Source organism: Equus quagga, chromosome 21 (assembly GCF_021613505.1).
Source record: "Equus quagga isolate Etosha38 chromosome 21, UCLA_HA_Equagga_1.0, whole genome shotgun sequence".
Taxonomy (NCBI): domain Eukaryota; kingdom Metazoa; phylum Chordata; class Mammalia; order Perissodactyla; family Equidae; genus Equus; species Equus quagga.
The window spans coordinates 16,326,857-16,350,331 of record NC_060287.1 but is presented as its reverse complement, the minus strand read 5'-3'; the positions used below and the strand labels follow the sequence as shown (position 1 = coordinate 16,350,331).

At 35.0% G+C, this 23,475-nt stretch overlaps 1 protein-coding gene across 1 annotated transcript in view; it reads left to right on the top strand.

The window, feature by feature from the left end:
- Positions 1–23,475, top strand: part of TMPRSS15 (transmembrane serine protease 15) — a 128,468-nt gene that overhangs the window by 35,813 nt on the left and 69,180 nt on the right. Inside the window, exons 9-14 of the mRNA XM_046648334.1 lie at positions 2,658–2,764; positions 8,927–9,067; positions 9,785–9,934; positions 17,674–17,779; positions 18,281–18,431; positions 20,434–20,569. Coding sequence (XP_046504290.1) covers positions 2,658–2,764; positions 8,927–9,067; positions 9,785–9,934; positions 17,674–17,779; positions 18,281–18,431; positions 20,434–20,569 — 791 coding nt within the window. The remainder of the gene's footprint in view (positions 1–2,657; positions 2,765–8,926; positions 9,068–9,784; positions 9,935–17,673; positions 17,780–18,280; positions 18,432–20,433; positions 20,570–23,475) is intronic.

Below are 23,475 nucleotides of genomic sequence, written 5' to 3'. Positions count from 1 at the left end.
AAGAAAAGCCTATAACCAGATGGTTTTGCTGGCAAATTCTACCAAATATTTAAAGAAGAATTATTACCGATCTTTCTCAAACTTTTACAAAAATTGAAAAAGAACGCTCACTTTATGAGGCCAGCATTACCCTGATAGTCAAGCCAGATAAAGCCACCACAAGAAAAGAAAACAACCAAACAACAACCAGGCCAAGACTCCTAATGAACATAAATGCACAATTCCTCAAACAAAATACTAGGAAATCAAATTAATAGCACATTAAAAAGATCATACACTAGCACCAAGAGAGATTTATCCCTGAGATATAAGGATGGTTCAACACATAAATAAGAAATCAATTTGGTACACCACATTAATGGAATGAAAGATAAAAATCACATGATCCTCCCAATAAATGCAGAAAAAGCTTTTCACAAAATTCAGCTCCGTTTTATGATTAAAAAAATAAATAAATAAGCAATCGAAGAAAATTTCCTGAACATAATATAGGCCATGAAATATAAGTCCAGAGTTAATATCATACTTGATGAAAGCTGAAAGCCTTTCTCTAAGATCAAGAACAAGACAAGGATGTCCACTCTCACCATTTTGATTCAACATAGTACTTGAAACACTAGCCAGAGCAATTAAGTGAGAAAAATAAATACAAGGCATCCAAATAAGAAAGGAAGAAGTAAAATTATCTGTTCACAGATGACTTGATCTTAGTTGTAGAAAATGATAAAATTCCATAAAAAATACTATTAGAACTAACAAAAGGACTCAGCAAAGTTACAGGATAAAACATCAGCATACAAAGACCAGTTGTGTTTCTATACACTAACAGCACATAGTAAAAAAAGGAAATTAAGAAAAGAATCCCATTTACAATAGCATCAAAAAGAATAAAGTAGTTAAGAATAAACTTAACCAAGGAGTCAAGAGACTTGTACATTGAAAACTACTAAACATTACTGAGGGAATTGAAAGAAGACACAAATAAATGGAAAGACACCCCATACTTATGAAGAGGAAGACTTAGTATTGTTAAAATATAATAATGTAATATAATAATGTCGATACTACCAAAAATAATTATGAATTTAATGCAGTCCCCATCAAAATCCCAGTGGCACTGTTTTACAAAAATAGAAAAAAAGAATTCTAAATTCATATTGAACCACAAAGAACTCCAAATAGTCAAAATAATCTTGAGAAAGAAAACAAAACGAGCAACATCACACTTTCTGATTTCAAAATATATTACAAGGCTACAGCAATGGGACTGGCACAAAAACATGTCGATAAATGGAACAGAATAGGAGCACAGAAATAAACCCACACGTGTATGGTCAAATGATCTTTGACAAGTGTGCCAAGACTACACTACGGGAAAACAATAATCACTTCAATGAATGATGTAGGGAAAGCTGGATATCCATATGCGAAAGAACAAAATTGGAACCTTATCTTATGCTGTACACAAAAATCAACATAAAATGAATTAAAGACTTAAGCAGAAGACCTCAAACTTGGAAACTCCTAGAAGAAAACATGGGAGGAAAGCTTCATAACATTGGTCTTCACAATGATTTCCTGAATATGACACCAAAAGCACAGGCAACAAAAGAGAAAATAGGCAAGATGCATTACATAACATTAAAAATCTTCTATACAGCAAAGGAAACAATCAACAGAGCACAAAGGCATACTATGGAATGGAAGAAAATATTTGCCAACTGTATATCTGATAACAGGTTAACATTCAAAAAATATAAGGAACTCCTACAACCCCAAGGCAAAAAAATAAATAACTCGATAGAAAAGTGGACAAAGAACTCGAATAGATATTTCTCCAAAGAAGTCATACAAAGACGCTTTCAAAAATGTGCTCAGCATCACCAATCATTAGAGAAATGAAAATCAAAATCACTATTGCCATTATCAAAAAACAGAAAATTAAATATTGGTGGAGGTGTGTAGAAATTGGAATCCTTGTGCACTGTTGGTGGGAATGTAAAATGGTGTAGTCACTATGTAAAACAGTATAGAGGTTGCTCAAAAAATTAAAAATAGAACTATCATATGATCTAGAAATCCCAATTTTGGGTATTTATTCAAAAAATTGAAATCAGGATCTCTAAGAGATATTTGCATCCCCATGTTCATTGCAGCATTATTCACAACATGCAAGATATAGAAACAACCTAAATGTCCATTGGTGGGCAAATGAATAAAGAAAATGTGGTATGTACATACAATGGAATATTATTCACCCATTAAAAGAAGGAAATCCTGTCATATGTGACAATCTAGATGAACCTTGAGGACATTATGCTAAGTGAAATAAGCCAGTCACAGGACAAATACTGTATGTTTCCACTCACATGACACATCTAAAGTATTCAAACTCCGAGAGACAGAAAGTAGAATGGTGGTTGCCAACGGCTGGGGGAGTTTGAAATGGAGAGTTACTGTTTAACAGGTATAGAATTTCAATCACACAAGTTGAAAAAGTTCTAAAGATCTGCCCTACAGCAGTGTGCTTACAGTTAAGAGTGTTGGTCTCATGTTATGTGTTTTTTTACAATTAGAAAAATGCATTCAAATTCTAGAATGCATTAGGAGTTGTGACAGCTATTGACAGTGTAATCTTCTTTTTGCTTTTACTTTAGTGTAAACCAAGGACTTTCCATTGAACTGAGCTTCGATTCTTTTAATACATACTATACAGATGTATTATATATTTATGAAGGTGTGGGTTCAAGCAAGATTTTAAGAGGTAAGTTAAAACAAATATACAATCCCTTATCAAAATGAAAATATGTGGGAAACTTTTTGGAGTGGTGTTCTCCTTTTGATTTTGAACCAAATATGGACTTGAACTTTAAATTACTGAAAGGAAAAAAACAAAACTGGTCCTCATTACACAATTAATAATTTAGTGCTCTATGTAATCAATCTTCTTAGTAATAAAATATTTCCTATTTCGCATAATCCTCTTTTAACTGATGTTTTTAAAATCATGTGGAATTTTCCAGAGAAATGCAGTTATGTCTTTGGTTACTCTGCTTTGTTTGTTATTCTCCACTAAGCAAAATTCAGACAAATACTAAAAACTATTGTTCTTTTTTTCTCTGGTATTGCATGGGTTATAAACTCACAGAATCTCTTTTCCTTTTTTAATATGCACTCTGTTCCTCAGTTTATTACAGGGCTATTATTAATAAAGTAGGTAAAACAATGACTAGCAGGATGTAGGCTCAGTAAATAGTCGGTGTGAGTGTTATTGTCATTACATAACCATTTGTCTTGCGTGCATGGACACTCATGGAAGCTGAGAAGAGCGCAGGGAATGCACTAATAATATACATGAGCCCACCCCACTTTATTCCATCTGGTTCCAAAATGCATAGACCTATTCATGGTAGCCAACAAACATAGGAGTGAAATTCCAGGAGGAAATGAAATAAGGATAAAGAAGAAAAAATGGAAATGGAGTCAAGGGAATAATTACTTTCCTTCTCACTTTGGAGGAGTAGTCAAGAGCTAAGATGAGATTGCAAGTGGCACCTGTTATTAAAGTTAATAAAATAATTACATTTATTTTAATAATTTTGGCTTTTAATTGTACCTGTGATCTATTGGATCCTATCCAATAAATGTTTTTGGTTGATTTATCGATTTGAGGAATATTTAAGTATATGATAAAAATATGTATTTTTATTGGGTGCCACTGATGTGACACGATATTGAGTGCCTTCTGTGGATATTCTTATTTCATCTTTTCAATAAACCTGCCAAGCATGCGTTACAGGAGAGGAAAATGAAATCTAAGAAGGTAATGACTGAGAGTCCACGAAGCTAGTTAGTGTTTGAGGCAAAAATCAGACCCAAAATCTCTGACTTCGAACACAGTGCATTTATTCATTGTGTTTTAAAAGATCCGAGTATAAATATAATAACAAGCATACAGAAAAGAGAGGAACTCATGGTAAGTCACATTTTCCTTAAATAAGTGGGCCAGACATTTCATACCACTTATTTCTGTAGTTGATAGACCTGGTTCCTTAAAATTATGTCAACATAAATATTTACACAAGTGGACAAATAATCCAGTTCACATAAATTTCTCCAGGGGCCAATGTGATATTGCTAATAAATTTTAGCATACATTGATCAAGTAATGCTCTCAGCATTTTAACTCGATAAATGCTCCCCCAAACCATATTATGTAGGTGCTGTTTATAATCTCTACCGATGATGAAAATTAAATTCTTAGTTATTAACTGCCTAACAGTGACAGGTGTAAGTTACCCTCATGTTGCTTTCTCTTCAAATACCTTGATTTCCCTAAATGCTATTTTCACTCATATGCTTAGATTATCAGTAATCCATAAATGAATCTTAGAATCACTAGGCATAGGGATGTGAATAATGCACAAATAATTGTCATAAAAATACAATAGGGAAACTAAATATCCAAATAGAAAAAGAGCTATAAAAGTACGTTTAAATTATAACAAATAGGTAGTTGTTTAATTTTTACGGCCTTTTTGAAATATAAATCTATTTTAAAATTTTTTAAATTAAATATTTTAATTTTAACTTGAGAAAATATGAGAAATGGCATTGGCTGTTAAAGTAACACTTAAAAATTAAAAACAGTATCCTATTTTAAGAAAAGTAATAATATCTTACTCCAGCATCTAGCACAATGCCTGACATATTATAAAAACTCAGTATTCATTGATTTAAATTTAAATTAACAGGTTTATATATTATGGTATTATAGTAGGTAATCAATACAGACCAATAGCATTTCTCATAACTCTAAAGTTATTTTGTTTTGGGAAAAAAATCCCAATACTTTCATTCTTCATTCACAATGCCATCTTTTTCTAAATAATTTAACAAGTTTCTGTCTGTGAGAGATGCACACAAGATTTGTTTTCATTAAACACCAATTCAGAATATATATCTCAATTATTGTTATCTTTGTCACATTAAAATATATCAATATTTTAATTAAATTAGGTAAAATAAGATTATCTAGAGAGGTTGCAAGAAAATAAAAGTATCCAGTACCACAAAATAGTTCTTATCTACTTGATTAGGGGTAAGTCAGTATAAACAAATTCTAAAGGCATTTTTCAGTCCTTTTCATATACATGTAAAGCATATCTGTAAAAGTTCTCTAACTGGTAGAAAGTGCCAGAGGAAGGTGGGCATTACATAAAGAAAGATGATATAGCATGCAACAGGGTCTTCTCCAAATAATTATGGGAATTGAGGTAAATCAGAATAGACTCACAGGAGAGTTAATTCAAAAATGTTTTCTTTAAGATACAATGATAAAGGTACAATATTCAATTCAGTGACGGTAATAATTGTCAGTACTGGTATGGAAGTGGTAGAAGCTGGTGTGTGCTTATTTAATTTTTTGTTCAGAAAAATACATAGATGTTTTTATGTATCCTCAAAGAAAGACAACAAAAATAGCCTGGGTGAGCACACTGAAACTGATTTCAAGCTCCCAAACCGAGAAAATGTCTTTCTGAATGAGTAGTTGTTATGCCATTCAGTCTATCCCAATACAGGACTGCTAACAGCATATCCCTAATATTGTGGCTTAACAGTTCAAGGCCATGTTTTTAGAATTGAAGCATACAAAAGCGTGCATCGGTATAGCCAGACACACAATAAACATAGAGGACCTTTCTGAAAGTCAACTTACCCTACAACAAAAAGAATCATATCATGGACGTGGAATTGAGTAATACATGCAAATATTATTCAAAGTAAAGCATTTTGATAAACTTTGTGCTTTTATTAGAACACTTTTTGTACACTTAGAAATACCCATTCACTCACTTCGGCTGATAGGATTACATTATATGGAAAAGTCTAACAAGCACTGGCTTAAAGTGTTGGCCTTTCCGGAGACTCTCAAAAATTTTCTAATCGAAGGGCCCAGAAAAATTAAAGATTACTTCCTCATATACCTCCTCAATACCCCCATGGCATTTCTCCCATATAGATTAATTCAAAAGTTTCTTTTCTCCCCTAATAGGGGAACCTGACTATTTCTTCTCCCTGTTATCAGCACTTAGCACCATACCAAATTCATAGCGAGCACTCAATAAAATGTGTTGAATTTATCAGAACTCCTTTACAACACAAAGATGATATTCTAATGGCATAATTTCTTCTCTTATAAATTGGATAAAATAAATAGTTTTGAGCTAGAACTGTTGAATCATACTCTGTAGAAAGTCTATCATCTCTGCCCATTGCCCTCCTCCCTCCTTCCAAATTTCCCTGCATTTTAGTCATGCTTCCGTGTTTTCCTAATTCACAAAACCTATTCACCGGAACCCGTGCTGTTAGAAGATGAATGATGAGTTAATTCACATTTAAGTGTGACTGCTTGGCAAGTTTATGTAAATTAATATTCATAGAAGCATTGGGTTCTTTTTAGTAGAAGACACTGGATTTTCTTAAATAATTATTGTCTAAAAATTTATATCAGTTAGAGAAAAATCCAACCTTTAAAAATTACTAGGTAATCCTTTTTGCTTTGAACTCTAGCCCTGACTCTTTTATGTAGGAAAACTCTGTTACTCTGTTTACTCACACCTTAATTCATAGACCTAAATATTGATTAAAAGTTTCCCATGCCCTGGCGCAATGGCAGTAGTACAGAAAGCATTAAAAATTATCTCTGCGTTTTTAAGACTTACAACCCAGCTGCGGAGATGGAGAAACAACAGATAGCATTCAATGAGCATTTACTATGCACAAGTCACTGTATCACATCGAAATTACTTATTTACTCCTTATCACAAACCTTTATGGAAAGGGTTATTATATTAAAACAGAGGAAACGGAGACACAGAGGAGTCTAGAAAGACATGGAGTCAGAACTAAATCTCATGCTGACTCTGGAGTAGCCACTCAACCACTACCCTCTACTACCTTCCTGGATGTATAAGATACATGCCTTCCACTGGCTTTGTGGTTCTGGTACTCTAGTCAAGGAGACTTTAAGACTGATGAAAATTTTACAAAGTCTCTACAGATGCAAATAGTCTACTCCATTTCCAGAAGTTTGTGTGTATCTCTGAAGCATGTTAATGGACCTCAGGACATAAACGCCTGGACTATCTAGACTAGGGCAATAACATCAGACAGCACAGAGCTCCAACACAGTACAATCATCAAGGATGCCACTGAACCAGTAGCCACATTCAAATCCAACCAGAAGCCATTGTCCAAAAAAACACATTGCTATAGAAAAGAAAGCAAGAGAGAGGTAGATCGGTTTGAAGCCAATTTTTAGAATGTTCCCATCCTTTAATTGACTAGACACTTATGGCTACAAAAATTTTCAATGTGAGAATCATTTGGGCTGCACTGCTGGTGGGAGGAGTCTAAATAACCAATGCGGTTCTTCAGGAGAAAATACTGAATGAATGACACACAACGTTTTGAGGGAAAAGAGCAAGATGAGAATCAGTGCTTGTTCCTGATGCTCTCTCTTTTAGCTTCTCTTGAAATTGTCATGCATATAGCACATTTTTTGATAATTTCTACATGATAAGCACAGAATTTTCAGCAGTTCGTAGAAGTATCTTCCTTTAGAAGTCAATAAATAACAGTGGGGCTTTGTTTCCAACCTGCAATGTGGTACTTTTCATAAACCTGAATCAGATGCACAGTTCAGATTGCCAAACTAAAATGCAAACCATTGTTTCTTACTCCTTTTTTCCATTATCATTCCCACTAAGGAACCTTTTTAAACCTTTTTTCTCCTAATTGTTCCCCCAGAAAATTTCACTATTCCAAATATTCTGTATATCTGTGTATGCACTGTATGCATATCTAGGCTTTATACACTTAAACATCAAGAATTTGGGGGCCGGCCTGCTGGCATAGTCGATAAGATCGATGCACTCTGCTTAGGCAGCCCAGGTTCATGGGTTCAGATCCTAGGCACAGACCTACACCTCTCATCAAGCCATGCTCTGGCAGTGTCCCAAATACAAAAAAGTAGAGGAAGATTGGCACAGACATTAGCTCAGGGCCACTCTTCCTCAGGCAAAAAGAGGAAGATTGGTAACATTTATGAGACCAGGGCCAATCTACCTCACCAAAAAAATAAAAACTAAAAATAAAATAATAAGAAATTTTTTTGTTCCTGAGAACCAATTTTTACCCCCTTGGAGGTAATATCACCCCCTTTGAGAATGTATATGCTAAATTATAAGTTTTTATAAAAGCCAATTTCATATAACAATGATGTTTGCAAATCATCATGTGAGTACTTCTTATATCTCAAGCACTATACCAACCCTTGAGAATCAAAAGCTGGAAAGGTATCCGTTAACGTAGCCTAGAGTCAAGACAGAAAAGAAATAGCATCAATGTAAAATTCTGTATAAACAAATCCTTAAGTCACCTGATATTATTCTGAGGTCCTACTGTTATATGAGTAGAGAAACAAAGAAATACTCTTGTTTCTATTATTGTGACTGAGTTTAGTCCCTGTAAATGGCATGGGAAATACCTGGTAGAGCCAAACTAACTTTTAGTTTCATAACTGTCTTATCTGCATGTTTCTTAGAGGAACTTTTTAAGTAAAGAAATGCATCTTTTCTTTTTATATGTGTATATAGTGTACATATCTAATAACTAAAATAGAATATTTTTTCAAGCCATAAATATGTATAATAATTCGAAAATTTCTGATGCGTAAGAGAAGAGTCCTTTCAATTAAAACAGTTAACCACAGAACTAATGTTTTTAGTTAAGTGAGTGATATCAGCTGGATTGACTGACCTATCAATCAATAAATCAATGGCTGGATGGATGGATGGATTTATTGATAAGTGGTTGAATAGATAGATATGTACATATAATAGTCATTCATTTTCTTTTGTAGCTTCTCTCTGGGAAACCAGTCCTGGAATAATTAGGATTTTTTCCAACCAAGTTACTGCCACCTTTCTTATAGGATCTGATGAAAATGATTATATTGGCTTTAATGCAACGTACACTGCATTTAACAGCACAGAGCTTAACAGTGAGTATTGTTTATTCTTTAGCCTTTGTCTCGTCAGATGCTTTAGTATTGCAATGGAATTTTAAAAGTAGCAGAACCTAAAATTTTAGAACAAGATCATAATCTGTTTCATTATGCAAGTTCTGTAATGAATATCTCTTATGTATAAAGTTCTGTAATGAATATCTCTTATGTATACTGCTCTCTGCTTGATACTGGGAAAGAAATGAGAAATTATAAAATAATTCATGTCCTTCAAAAGAATCAAGTAACCAATTTGAGAAAAGATATAAGTCAGCATAACAGTTAAATTTTATAAACTACAAATAAATATCCAAAGTAAAAAATTAGCATAAAACTGACTCTCTCAATACTCCACATTAACTTAATTTTGACCTAAGTGTTAAAGTTAATAATGGGCGGAAAGAAATATATGGGACAAAGTTTCTAGGGGTAAACCAATGAAGATAAGATGTAAAACTGAAGAACCAGAGGCTTGTCTTTGCTGAAGACCTCAGGGGGGTATAAGAAACATTTTACATTAATACAGTCGGCAACAAAATAGGTGTTTTTGACTAAATGGAATGAAGCAGAGGTAAGACGAGTAAAAACAAAGATGTGTGTGACACTTAATTATAAGCTGTATAAGGTTAGATTATTTTCGATGCAAACTATTATAACTAGTCACATTGTGGACTAAATTTGAAATGTTTTCTCTCTTTTTTTTTAAATTCACAGATTATGAGAAAATTAACTGTGATTTTGAAGACGGCTTTTGTTTCTGGGTCCAGGATCTAAACGATGACAATGAATGGGAGAGGGTTCAGGGAAGCACCTTTCCTCCTTTCACTGGACCAGATTTTGACCACACTTATGGCAATGTTTCAGGTATAATTCATATTTAATTCATAAACCAAAAGGAAAGTGATGTGTGTTGTACTGCAGTTTAAAGTGAGCTGTATTAAATGCAAGACACTCTTTTCAGATTTTCTTCTTTTAAAATCATGGACTAATAAATGCATTTAAATGAAAATGGTGTTCAAATAGGTAAGTAAAAGACAGTGTTTAAAAATTTATATATTCTTTTACCCTATATATGTACAAAATGTTGAAAAGTACTCAGAGGCCATTAGAGACGAGGAGACTTGAGTTGTGGGCCTAGATCCAGCTCTTATTATTAACTAAGTGGGCCTGTGGGAGGTAATTAACTTTTCTGAACTTTGGTCTACTTTGCGTTAATTTCAGTTTCCAATTGTTCCTTGCTAGTGTATAAAAATACAATCGATTTTTGCATATGGATTTTGTACCCTGTAGACTTGTTGAACTTTATTAGTGCTAATACTTTTTAATAATTCCTTAGAATTTTCAATATCCAAGATCACGTCATCTTGAAATAGAGATAGATTTAGTTCTGAGAAGCTGTCTTAGTCCCTTCGTGCTGCTGTAATAGAATACAATAGATTTGTTGGCTTAAACAACTGACATTTGTTTCTAACAGTTCTGAAGGCTAGAAATCCAAGGTCAGGGTGCCAGAATGGTCGGGTTCTGCTGAGAACCCTCCTCCTGGTTTGAAGACAGCTGTCTTCTCGCTGTATCCTCACATAGCAGAGAGACAGGGGTAATGAGGGGAGAGGGAGAGAGAAAGAAAGCTTTTTCCCCGTCTATTCCTAAAGGTCATTAATCCCACCATGATTGCTCCATTCTCATGACTTAATTACCTCCCGAAGGCTTCATCTCCAAATACCACAACATTGGGGATTAGAGTTTCAACATATGAATGTGGGACAGACACAATCATTCAGTCCACAGCAGATGGTTGTGAAAGATTCTGATTCAACCATTCAGTCCACAGCAGAAAGATGTGAAAGAGCTGATTCTAAGGCACAGTCCTACGAGAAGAGTTGTGGTTTGAAATTACATTTTTCATATAAATGGGATATTAGAGTTGGACTTCAGGTGGAAACATTAACATTGGAGGCAATAATATCTGACTGAGAAGACCAGGAATCATGGGGAATTATCAGAAGATAAGGAACTCATAGTGGGAAAACACTCATGAACACCTTGGAAGCATGTATCATAATACCCAATGTAATCACTGCGTAGAGAGTTACAGATCTAGAAATAATGTGGATCTTACAAAGTAAGGAAAATTACAAAAAGGACAGAATGGAAATTTGTGCATTTAGATCATTTTCTTAGACAAAATCCATCCTACAATATGACTCGTTGATAGGTTACTGATGAGAATATGATTCTATTCAAAAGGCACATATTAAAATCTTCCTCTTACCAGGTGTGGTTCTAGGTCTTGAGGACGCAAATCATATATTATCACTTCTAGGAAGTCTGTCCAGAACTCCAGGTTGTAACTTTCCTTTCCTTTAAGCATTATAAGCACCCCTTTTATTTATCTTATCATGTAGCATTATATTTCCTTCCTTACTTATTTTTTTTCCACCACAGTGTTCTCTTCATGAACAAGAACCTTGTCTTTTCATCTTTGAATTCTTAGTGCATTCTCAGTGACTGAATCTAACTAACATGTAAAATTATTTTTGAATATATGAATGAATATCTACAACTTTGAATCAATAAGCCATTTCTGAATAAGTGAGTTACTGGCTGAATGAAATTGTTTATAATGTAAAAACAATCTGAGCACATGTGCATTATAATTTATTATTAATGGCCACTTCTATTAGAAAAATCAATAGTCTCATTTTTATAACCAGAAAAGTAAATGACTGATTTAATGTCAATTGTGAATGACATCTGGTAAGAAGACATTGAAGAGTTAATTTTTTCAGAGTAGAAATGTACCTGGTTAATCCTGGTTCTTTAGACAATGGCATCTCTAGAATAACAAAATATGGTTCATCATACTATTTCAACTTGGTCAAAATATTTATTACTAAAAACTACTTTTAATCTAGTTCCATAGTCATCACTAAAAGCTCCATTCAAGTTATTCTTTCACTCCTTGATTCAAGAAGTATTTTGATCCCCAGGCTCTATTCAAGGCCCTCAGAATATATCTGTAAAAAATATGTCAGATTTTCTGCTTTCATGCAACACATATTTTAGGGGAAAAAACAGAAAATAAGCAATAAATATGATAAGTAATGACATTTTCAGTGTGTGTTAAATGTAAATGCATACTCTGGGAAAATATAGAGCTTCGTGAGGGCAATAGGAAGGGCAGGTGTTGAGGTGCTGTTGCAAATTAAAAGGGGATCAGATTAGGGCTTATTGGAGAAGTAACATTTGAATCAAAACTTTAAGGAGTTGAAAGAAGTAGACATATGGATTGTTCCAGACAGAGGGAACAAGCAGAGCAAAGGCTCTAAACTGGGCATACTTGAATAAAAGTCAGGAAGCCAGGATTGCTGGAGTGCAGTAAATAGCCCCATTAGTGTCCAGGTAATAACGGAATTTCTACGGCTTTGGCTTTTTTTCTCAGTGAAATCAGGGGCTATTGGAGGTTCTTGAGCATAGGAGTGATGGGATTCACACTGACTGGTGGATGTTTGTGGATGGGCAAGAGTGTAGTCAGGGAGACCAGTGGAAGGCTATCGCCCAACCCAGAGAAGAGATCATGGGACTCTCAGATCAGTGGGAGCAATGTGGTGAAAAGGTCAGATTCTGAATATAATCTGAAGGTAAACAGGATCCTGTTAAATTAGTTACCACGGTGGACCTATGGACAAAAATGTGCACTGTGTAGATGGCCAATCGCATTAGACCAGACATGTTTAGTATTAGAAATTATGACACATATAGTCTCATACATAATTATTCTTCTTTGAATAAATTACTTTTCATGGCCTGATCCTCTATGGATAAATTAGTAATCTGCACAGCTGAAGACTAACCCTTAAGTGATAATGACCTCAACCCTCGAAAGAAGCCTGGCTTAAAACAGTCAAATAATTTGACCACTTTCTTCCTTTATTGAAATAAAAAAATGTCCCTACCATATTTGGACAAGAGTAGTTAGAGGAGAGTGCAGAAAGCATTTATATCCATTGACTATGACAGATACCTTTTATGTAGTTGAGATCTTTGATGTTCAAATTATCATTTTTCTACTTTTATGTCATCATAATAAGAGATAAAATAATTCCACTGATATTTGAAGAATATAAGTACATTACAGGAGAAAAATGGTTTCAGCTTGCCAACAGATTAAATAACTGAAGAAATAAGATGAAACTGACCAAAGTAAAACAGGTCGAATGTCAGGTAGAGGTTTTAAATAGTTGGGTCGGAAATAGAGTCTCGGGAGAAAGTCGTGTGGCAGGAGTTATTTCAAATGAGACAAGTCAGAGCAGTTCACAGCCCACCAGAGGCAGCGGTGTAATGAGAATGGATGATAGGACTTCATAGGTCCTCTCCAACTCTCATACCAGTGATTTCATAATCTAACGGTCCTTCCCCCCCGAGGGGCATTTTTCTTCCAACCTGCTTTTTTATGTGTCAGATCATCCTCCCTCTGAAACGGACGAGAATTAAATCTCTCCCGCTGTTCCTCTTATCCATGCAGGGGATTTTTTGTTCTTTGCCTTCATTTTAAATGACTGGAAAGTCTAAATGAAACAGATAAACTTTGAATTAACATTGCTTTAGGGAAGAACATCTAAGCCCCTTCATTTTTTGAGTTCTTCTGAAGAACTCTCTCCTGGTGGAGCACCAGCTCCTAAATCTCTGCGCTGTCAAAGCTCAGAGCTCCTCTGTACCTCATTAGAAGCAAAGGGAATTGGTAGAGATGATGACGCTGATGCTGGGCAGCATCTTTGGGTGCTCAGAAGTGGCCCATTTGTTCATAATAATCGGGGAAAATGAAGTTAGTAACATGTGCAGACTTCAGAAATGTAGAGGTCACCGAAGAACTAGACAGACCAAAGGAAGTGCTTCATTGTTGGCCTTTCTCAATGAAATCCTAATTGTTTCTAAAGTTTGGAGATTAGCACAGTGCAGTAGGAAAGAGCATTATAATAGAGACCCTGAAGTCCTAGCTGGGTTTCAATCTCAGCTCTGCCATTTAGGCAAGTTATCTATCCTCTCTCTCTCTCTGCCTCACTTCCCTCATCTGGCAAGTGGAGTTGATGATAATTAACCTGACTTTAGAGGCATATTATGAACATTAAATTGATTATTATGTTTAAAAACAACAGAAAAATGGCTGCCACACGAAAAATGTTATGTAAAAGCTAGGTGTTAGGGGCCAGCCTGGCAGCGTAGTGGTTAGGTTCGCCTGCTCTACTTTGGAGGACAGGGTTTGCTGGGCTGGATCCTGGGAGTGGACCTACACACCACTCATCAGGCCATGCTGTGGTGGCATCTCACGTAGAAGAATTAGAAGACTTACAATTAAGATATACAACCATGTACTAGGGCTTTGGTAGAGAAAAAAGAGGAAGATTGGCAATAGATGTTAGCTCAGGGCCAATGTTCCTCACCAAAAAACAGCATATCTTTAAGAAGTTAGGTATTGGGGCTGGCCCAGGGTGGCAGCAGTTAAGTTCGCACGTTCTGCTTTGGAGGCCCAGGGTTCGCCAGTTCAGATCCCGGTGCGGACATGGCATCGCTTGTCAAGCCATGCTGTGGCAGGCGTCCCACGTATAAAGTAGAGGAAGATGAGCACAGATGATAGCTCAGGGCCAGTATTCCTCAGCAAAAAGAGGAGGATTGGTGGCAGATGTTAGCTCAGGGCTAAACTTCCTCAAAAAAAGAAAAAAGTTAGGTATTATAACTAGTTTTCTTTTCATGCCACGAAAGTATTCAACAGACACAAATCGGCTGTGGTATTATTCTAAGTAGTATGCTGGGGAGGAAAATAGTTGGATTGCTCAATTTTCAAACGTTTGTTAAGTCTTTTAGATATCTACGTTTCATTTAGCATGCAAACTTTCATAAAATAAGTATAATGTTAGTGCTTTCAAAGTAATACCATCTTTACTTCCATATGTTTCCCATGATGTTGAATTTTAAAGAATAATATTTCTTTCTAGCATTAATAGAATCTGACTGAATTTGGACCATTCTCCAGTTTAAAACTTTCAATATTTATCTACTAGATTCAGTTGATTTTACATATGCAGTCACAACTTACAAAGTTATTTAAATCAGTCTGTTTTCTTCTTGTGAGAGATCTCTGAGTTTGCAGAAAATTCTGCCTTCTTTCCGGTTGCTGCTGTCTCTACATTAGTATCAGGACATGTCCAGCAGTTTTTTTCTTTAATTTAAGTGTTGGGTTGGCGGAGGTTATGTTCAGTTCGTGGAGAAATAAGCCGAAAAAAGGGATAGAAGGTAGTTGTAATAAAATCCTAATGGCTTAGGGAAGAGAGCCACTGTGTGCTTAATTAGCAAAAGGTATTCAATTTTCGGGCTCTTAAGCTGACTTTGATGTCAATTCCAAGAGTTCTCAAACACGTTTCAAGAAAGTTGAAGGATTTTAAAATACATTGTCATTTGACCATATAAATTCCCAAGTGGTTGTGGAAAATATCCATTTAATCATTCCTTCTGTGTATTATATTAATAAATTTAAAAGTGTAAAAGCAAGTCAAATTAGTGTAACATGAATTTAACAAACAACACTCAGTTAATCCATATAGAGAATTCAAAAATATACCTAGTGCCTTTCTTTTTCCCAAAGTTCTAGCAAGTTTAAAAAGTCACATATGAACATAAATATAATAGACAACAGAATTTATAAGTGACATCAGGGAAGTACACGTGCAACTGAGAATTCAAAAGAAGGGGTGGTCACATCCGATTGGGAAGACCAAGAGAAGCTTTCCAAAGGAGATGGCAATTTGAATTAAATAACCTCAAAGAATTAGCAGGATTTGACAGGTACAATGTGAAGGGAAAGTGGAAAGACAGGAAAATAGAAAAAAAAAAAAAAGACCCCAAAAGTTATAAAATTTCTGAATACTCAAAAATTAAAATAACCTAATTTTGTAGAAGTGCCACATGTAAATAGGTGGATTATAAGAACTACAGCTGCAAAGTGATATTGAAGTCATAGTACAGACATCAGAGTGATTTGTACTTGGTTTAGCAGGAAATAGAGATGGGAAAAGGGTTGAAGCCAGCCCTGGTGGTCTAGTGGTTAAGATTCAGTGCTCTCACCGCCGAGGCCTGGATCTATTTCCTAGTCATGGAGCACACTTCGTGCTCATATTATGTAATATGAGCCCATATCATATAATAGCAGCTAACTAGAAATACTTCTGAATAGGTTAATCATTTCAGTACTTATTCACGGCATTCAGTGTTATTTTAATTATTTCCTCTCCGCCTATATTCTGAGCAACTAAAAGTAAGGTCAACTCCAAAGGGTTATGGAGTTGGGCAGATTGGATATTTTTTATTAGGTTGAATGATTGAGCACTAACTATATAGCTAAAATAAGTAATCCTGAAATATTACAGCATTATATAAAATCTAAGTAATGTGTTAAAAATATTTATTAATGAATAATATTAAAAATGCATTCATTTCCATTTTACGTTTTGTAATGTAAAACCAATGAATGTGCATATACTACATTTATTAAGATATTTGATCATGATTTCACCTTGATAAAATACTCATTTATTCTGAATAATCTTTGCTTCACTGATTTAAATATGCAGTGATGTATCTATTGGCATTTCCACCAGCACTTTTATTTATATCTTCTCCTTACTCTGTGGGTTATAAATGAATGAGTTTGAATTTTATATGCAGCATTGCCTATAAAATATTCCATTGGAAAGAACAGGAGAGAAGATGCTTGATTTTAAATAAACACTAAATTTTAGCACTTCATAAAGAATTATATTCAAATAAAATTAGATTTACCCAATATTTCATTTGCTTCATATTATGTTTTGTTACATGATTCCTGGTTTTTGTTATAATATATGAAGTGAAAACACAAAATAAATTTAAATTATAATAATTCCAGACCAGAGAGCACTTTGTGCGGTGGCTTGGGTTATTTAGAAAGATTTTATGTAGATTTGCATGCTACCTGCTCCTATGTGATAGGATTAGTTATCATTCAAAGGAATATGAAAGATGAAACCATAATGGTAGAAAATCAGGTAGCTTTTTATGTAAAGAAATGCAGTATAGTCGATGGAATAAAAACTGACGGTCTTTGAAACTCTTATCTTTGCCTTCAGATTTGTATTTGAATACTTGCATATACCATGAGTTAGGCAACCAGCATATCTAAATACCCTCACGAACTGAGTGTCTCGAAAGAAGTGAATTAATCAAAACATCTAGTAAATGAGAATTATTGTGGTATTTGGGTATGATAATATGATGAAACAATCATGTGGACTCATAATAAGTAAGAATTTGATATATCCTTAGTAATATTCCGGTTCAAGGCTCTTTTTTTATGAATTGAGAGGTCCCAAGCTGAGAAGTAATTTTCCTAAATAGCAATTTGTTTTGGCAGAGATAGTGCCTTCCGGGTTCCTGTCTTACCACCTTTTCACTGTACCTCGATATGTTTCCTTATATTTTCATCTTAAAGTTGTTCTTTTCTGATTTTGAATGGTATATTCACAATGAAAATGCTAATATTTAAGTGAAGTAAAAGTTTTCTGTTGTTTTTACAGGATTTTACATTTCCACCCCGACTGGACCAGGAGGGAGACGAGAAAGAGTAGGACTTTTAAGTCTCCCTTTAGATCCTACTTTGGAACCAGTCTGCCTTAGTTTCTGGTATGTTGTAGATACATGTTAAATATCGTATTATTTAAGGAGTAACATTGCCTTTCTCACAGTGCCAGGCTCAGCTGTCACTAAGATGTTGTCCCAAGTTTTAATACATTTAGCGTTACTTTTCCAATTGATAAAGTAAAGTACAGTCATTTGTCACCTAAGACAAGGATATGTTCTAAGAAATGCATCAGTTAGGCAATTTTGTCATTTTGTGAACATCATACAGTGTACTTACACAAACCTAGGTGGTATAGTCTACTATAGACGTAGGCTGTATGCACTAATCTTACGAGTCCACCATCATGTATGTGGTCCATCCTTGACCAACAAAACCTTGTTATGTGGTACATGACTGTAGTAAAATGCTGGGTGACTGCCTGTGCCTTCTCTAGCAAGGGAAAAGGAGGCATATCAAAGGCAGTAAAGGATTTAGAAGAACCTTAAAATGCGTTTATTCTAATGTTGTAGGAATGCAATCATTTTTGCTTGTTTCCAAACCAGGTATTACATGTATGGTGAAAATGTCTATAAGTTAAGCATTAATATCAGCAGTGACCAAAACATGGAGAAGATGATTTTCCAAAAGGAAGGAAATTACGGAGAAACATGGAATTATGGACAAGTAACTTTAAATGAAACTGTGGAATTTAAGGTTGGCAAAATACTTTGTTATTTATAGTCATGTATTTGTATTCTAAAAATGATGATACAATTAGAGTTTATGATATATGGTGAAAAAAATTATTTTCTGAATATAGCCAAGTCGCTTTCTCTACTTTCCTAATCTACTTCCTTTTTTTTTGTCTTTGAGTGCCTCTATTTTCATTTATTCATTGACTTATTAAAAACCACTTATGGAATAACAATTTACTACATGAAAGTACACTTATAATGAGCCATAAAATCCATAGAAACCTTGCAGGATATTTCAGCTTTATTGAGCAACTTTCTAGCACAAGCCACCATGTCTTCCCATGTCCCCTGCCTAACTAGGACTTCCAACATTTTACAAATACCACCTGGATCAACCCCATACATTTCTAGGAAATTATCTGCTCCTCTTAGAACGTCCATGTCCACAAGTATCCATCTACCCTGCCCCACTCTAACTTAATCTCCATATGTTTCCTTTAGAAACAAATTCTATAAGATGTATCATTGGAAGTCTCTGATCATTTATTTCACATTAGGGGGAATTAATTTTTTAGGTAACAGCTTAATGTGTTCTCTTCCTAAGAGTGATTGCAATTGAAATCTAGGATAATATAAGCTAATAGTTTGACCAAATTAACAATATTTTAATTGGATAATTTCAGACAAGAGAGTATAAACTTTCAGAAGATGCGTATTTGGATAGACATTGTCTTCAGTGAAGGCTTTAGCTCTTTCTCATGACTTGCTGTAAGGCAGGCAGTAATCAATGACCGTCATCTGTATTTCTCCCACCTTTCTTTCTTTCCTTCCTTCCTTTTTCCCTTTTTTTCTTCTGATTCTATCCTTCAATTCTGTGAAGTTTTCTTCTCCATCTTCGTTTTTGATAATTCAAGGGAAGGTAAAGGAAAATGGAATGTTAAGAGAACAGAGATGACAGAAGCAGGGAAATTAGTATTACAGTGGCCAAATCTGGCTCAACTCACTGAAGTTTTTTCTAAAGTAATAAAATTGCATCCACTTTTTCAAAGTTAGCTCATCAGGCAGAGTGAAAGTGTTGAGTTCTAGAAATATTTGCACCTTGGCTTTGCCACTTTGTTGAGAAATCTTGAACAAGTGACTTTAGTGTCTTTGAAATTCCGCTTGGGCATACATGAAAGGGAGAAAATAATCCTGATTTGGAATAGTGCTTACCATGAAGTGGGTGGAATGAATGAACAAATGAGTGAATGGATGACTATAGAGTAATGTGGGAAAAATTAAATGAGATAATGTGTAAATGTGCCTAGCGTAGCAAATAGCCTAGAGCAGGTATTTAGTTTATGTCTTTCCTCTCCTACAGAACAGAGGATCCACGAAAATCCAGCTAAAGTGCCCACTGTCCCTACGAATTTACTATGTTTCATTTGACCACAGGACCTTTCTCCCAAGCCTGGGTCTGCGTCCTCTGCACATCACCCTCACAAGAATCTCACCCAGCTCCCTGGGTGAACTGTTCCAGCTGGCCCCAAATGATCATATCATACTCATATTTTCTCTTGTTCCCTTCTTCTCCCAGTTAAATTATCTAATCAGTCTGTCTTCCCTTCAGGGGTTATATGCTCTAAGAAGGCAGACAGCTACCTGTATTTCTAATATTATTGAGAGAAGAATCTGGGAAAAGGTTGCTCTCCCTGCCAGATGGTGTGTATGCATCCCAGAGTACAATGGAGTATGACAATATAGTGAAAGAGAAAGACCTAGAGAGAAACTGTGACAATATTGTCTAACTCAGAAGGAAGACACTTACGAAAATTTAGACTAGTATGAACATATAGTAAGAGAGTTAGGTTCAGCAGAAGGACCTTGAAAAGCATGATCCAGCAATGTTTCCCTATGCATTCACTTGTCCTCCTGTATTTGGAGATGGCAATGCTGATTCTCCGGAGACTGTTGGGCCACAAGAAGAATCAAGTCAGAGAAGATTAGAGGAGAATCATTTCATATGCCTCTCTGAATTACAGGTTGCTTTTAATGCTTTTAAGAACCAGCTCCTGAGCGACATAGCATTGGATGACATTAGCCTAACAAATGGGATTTGCAATGTGAGTCTTTATCCAGAACCAACTTTGGTCCCAACTCCTCCACCAGAACTTCCTAGTAAGTAACCTTAGCGTGCATTTTCCCTAATTAAGTCATTAATATTATCAGGTAGGTCTTTATTTGGCTCACTTTTTGTTTCTGCCAAATATTATTTTTTCACTGAAAATCAAAGACTTTAAAATATAAGTAAAATTGAAGCCAGCAAAATATTATATGTTATACATGAATTCACAAAGAAAATCACTTAGTACTTTGCTATGCATCATATTTATGATAATTTTAGCATCTTTTCATTTTTAAAAATAATGCAGATACTGATTTCCATTTTGTTTTCACTAGAATACAAACTAACGCTATACTGACAGTGTGGCATGGCCTATAGTCTTTTGGGAAGCAGCCTTAAGAATCTCATAGCCTCCTTAAGGAGTGATGTTAGGCTCTCAGGAGGAGTTTGATTAAATTTGAAACCTACTGAGCCCATTTCCAGAATAATTTGATAGTAATGATTGGGCCTGGACTTTGAATATACAGACCTGGATCACACAAAATATTTTATCCTGAAATGGTGCATTTGTGAGGTCTTGCAATGTGCTCCCCTCATGGAGCCACTAATGAGCTGCAGCTGAGCAGCGACCGGCTTTCCGGGTCCTACGGGATCTGGGCTCTTTAACTCAAAAGAGTAAAATAGAGGCTGTGTCTACCTGTGCTCTTGAGTCAAAATGGAAACACCACATTTCAGAAGTAAAAGTGACATTACCATTTATTTTATCCGTGTCAAAGGAGATAATGACTTCATACCACTTTCAGACTATGGGATTTCACAGAAAAAAACCAGCCTATAATGATAAATGTTATCAAACACCTATTGTCCTTCTATTGGGATGTTTTCACTACATTGTAGTTTTGATGCAAAAACATCCCATTTGTCTTTGGATTATGTTGCTTGGAAGCTGATCTAGCTCTACAGGTTTGCTTGTGTCAAACCTTCTGGATGTTTTTGTTCTGTTGTGGATCTGAACCCACAAACAGAGCACTTTTTCAATTCCCCATTTCCTTCCAAGCACACCTGAAACTTCTCCCATGTTCACGTCAGCAAATCAATTTGTTGGACCTATTCAAATTTGGTTTTATTTCCAAAACTATATATTTTCCTGCTTCCAATCCTTAAGCTAAAAAATAAAAGCAGACTTTTCAGCTGAGTGGCTTAAACAACTCAAAAGCTCTAAAGATAAATGACTGGTGTTTGAGAACATGCAACAAATGAGCTGCCGTTAGGATGAGGATAGAATTATATTGTCATATTGGTGCCATATTGAATGTGTACTTACAGCCAACCAAAAGGTTTATATAATTTTATAATTAGCATCTTGTGTATTAACATGTTTAGATGTTTATATGGGTTATACATAAATTCCTCAAGATTTCAAACGTTCATTCAAATTTTATAGATATCTAGTATGTACAAAGCACTGCATAAGAAATGTAAGATGTGGCAATAATCATTGACACGTGGAAAAATAAATAAATATAATGCATATAAATAAATACTAAAAGCAATATACAACTATATGCCCCTAAAAATAATAAATGAGAGAAGTAAGTGACAGAGGACTTGGAAGAAGAGAGCATGAACTAGAGAAAGCTTTAAGGCAATGTTAAGATTAAGCGACAGAATGACGCTCATAAAATTGAAACAAAAGCAGGAAAGTACTGAACATTCTCGTGTAATAGTGGCCACGAAACTGTGGCAAGAAGTGAATTTCTTAAGATCAAACTCTGAGTCTAATTCACTTTGCTTTGCCCGTGTCTTACTGGTTCTTAACATCATATAAATGGATGATCAATGAACATTGTTAGATACGAACTAAGCCTCTATCTCTCTCTCTTTATTTTTATCAAAGAAAATTTTTATACCAGAACTAAAGCTTGAAAACGATGGTGGGGATTGGGGTGGAGAAAATACCAACGGGAATGCAATAATTTGGGATTTGGGGCATTGTTTAAAAATAATTGTCTCCTTCATTTTGTGTAGGTGCCCAAAAACATTTGTCTATTTTATAAAACATTTTCATGCAAAAAAACCCATAATCATTAAAATCACTGCTTGTTTGGTAAATAATTCCCATGAATACCAGATATTAGCAACATCTTGCTATTTTGTTATTGCAATCATTTTAAACGATAGATTTTCTTCATAATCTTTCCTGCCAGCGTATCCCCCCATTCATCAGTAAGTGGTCAAGAAGAAAAATTTTCTAAGTGGAAGTAACCAGTTTCACAGGCTTGATGTTTTAAAAGTAGCAAAATCTTATCATTATGTAAAATAGAAAATTTGAGATAATTTTGCACATAATATCATACATATAAAGGTTTAAATATGATTTCCCATACTAAATTTTTATCTATAAAACCCATACAGTCCTCATTTCTATTCCAGTCAGAAAGAGAAAAGCATAATCCCTCAATGTCAAGGAAGCATGTTCTCCTACGTTATTTTAACAATAGGGAAATTATAACGCTGGAATAACCCATCTGATTTTAAAATATAAATTTTAGAATTTGCCCAGAGTATATTTGTTCCAGTTTCCAAATGGTTCAGTTCAGGGCAATATTTAGCACAGCAGAAAACGTTAATTACCATCAAATGCATTCTGAGCAATTTCATTCTAATGCCATGTGCAATTGGTTCAGTGAAATTCTTATTTGAGCAGAGCTTTTCTGGTTCCAGATCACTGATTTGTTTAAGCAGAAATAAAAGGAAACCATGGCTGACTGGCTAATAGCCTTTCTTTGGCTCTTATAGAGCATTTAAATAAGAAAATGATCCCAGACAAGTAACTGACTAGCAAAGGTCAGTTTCCCCCCTTGTGTCTAGGGATCACACTGAGCCTAGTTTGGGGAAATATAAGCTCAGTTTTCATAATTTTGTGACTTCCGTCACTTACTGCAGCATCAGTTCTAGG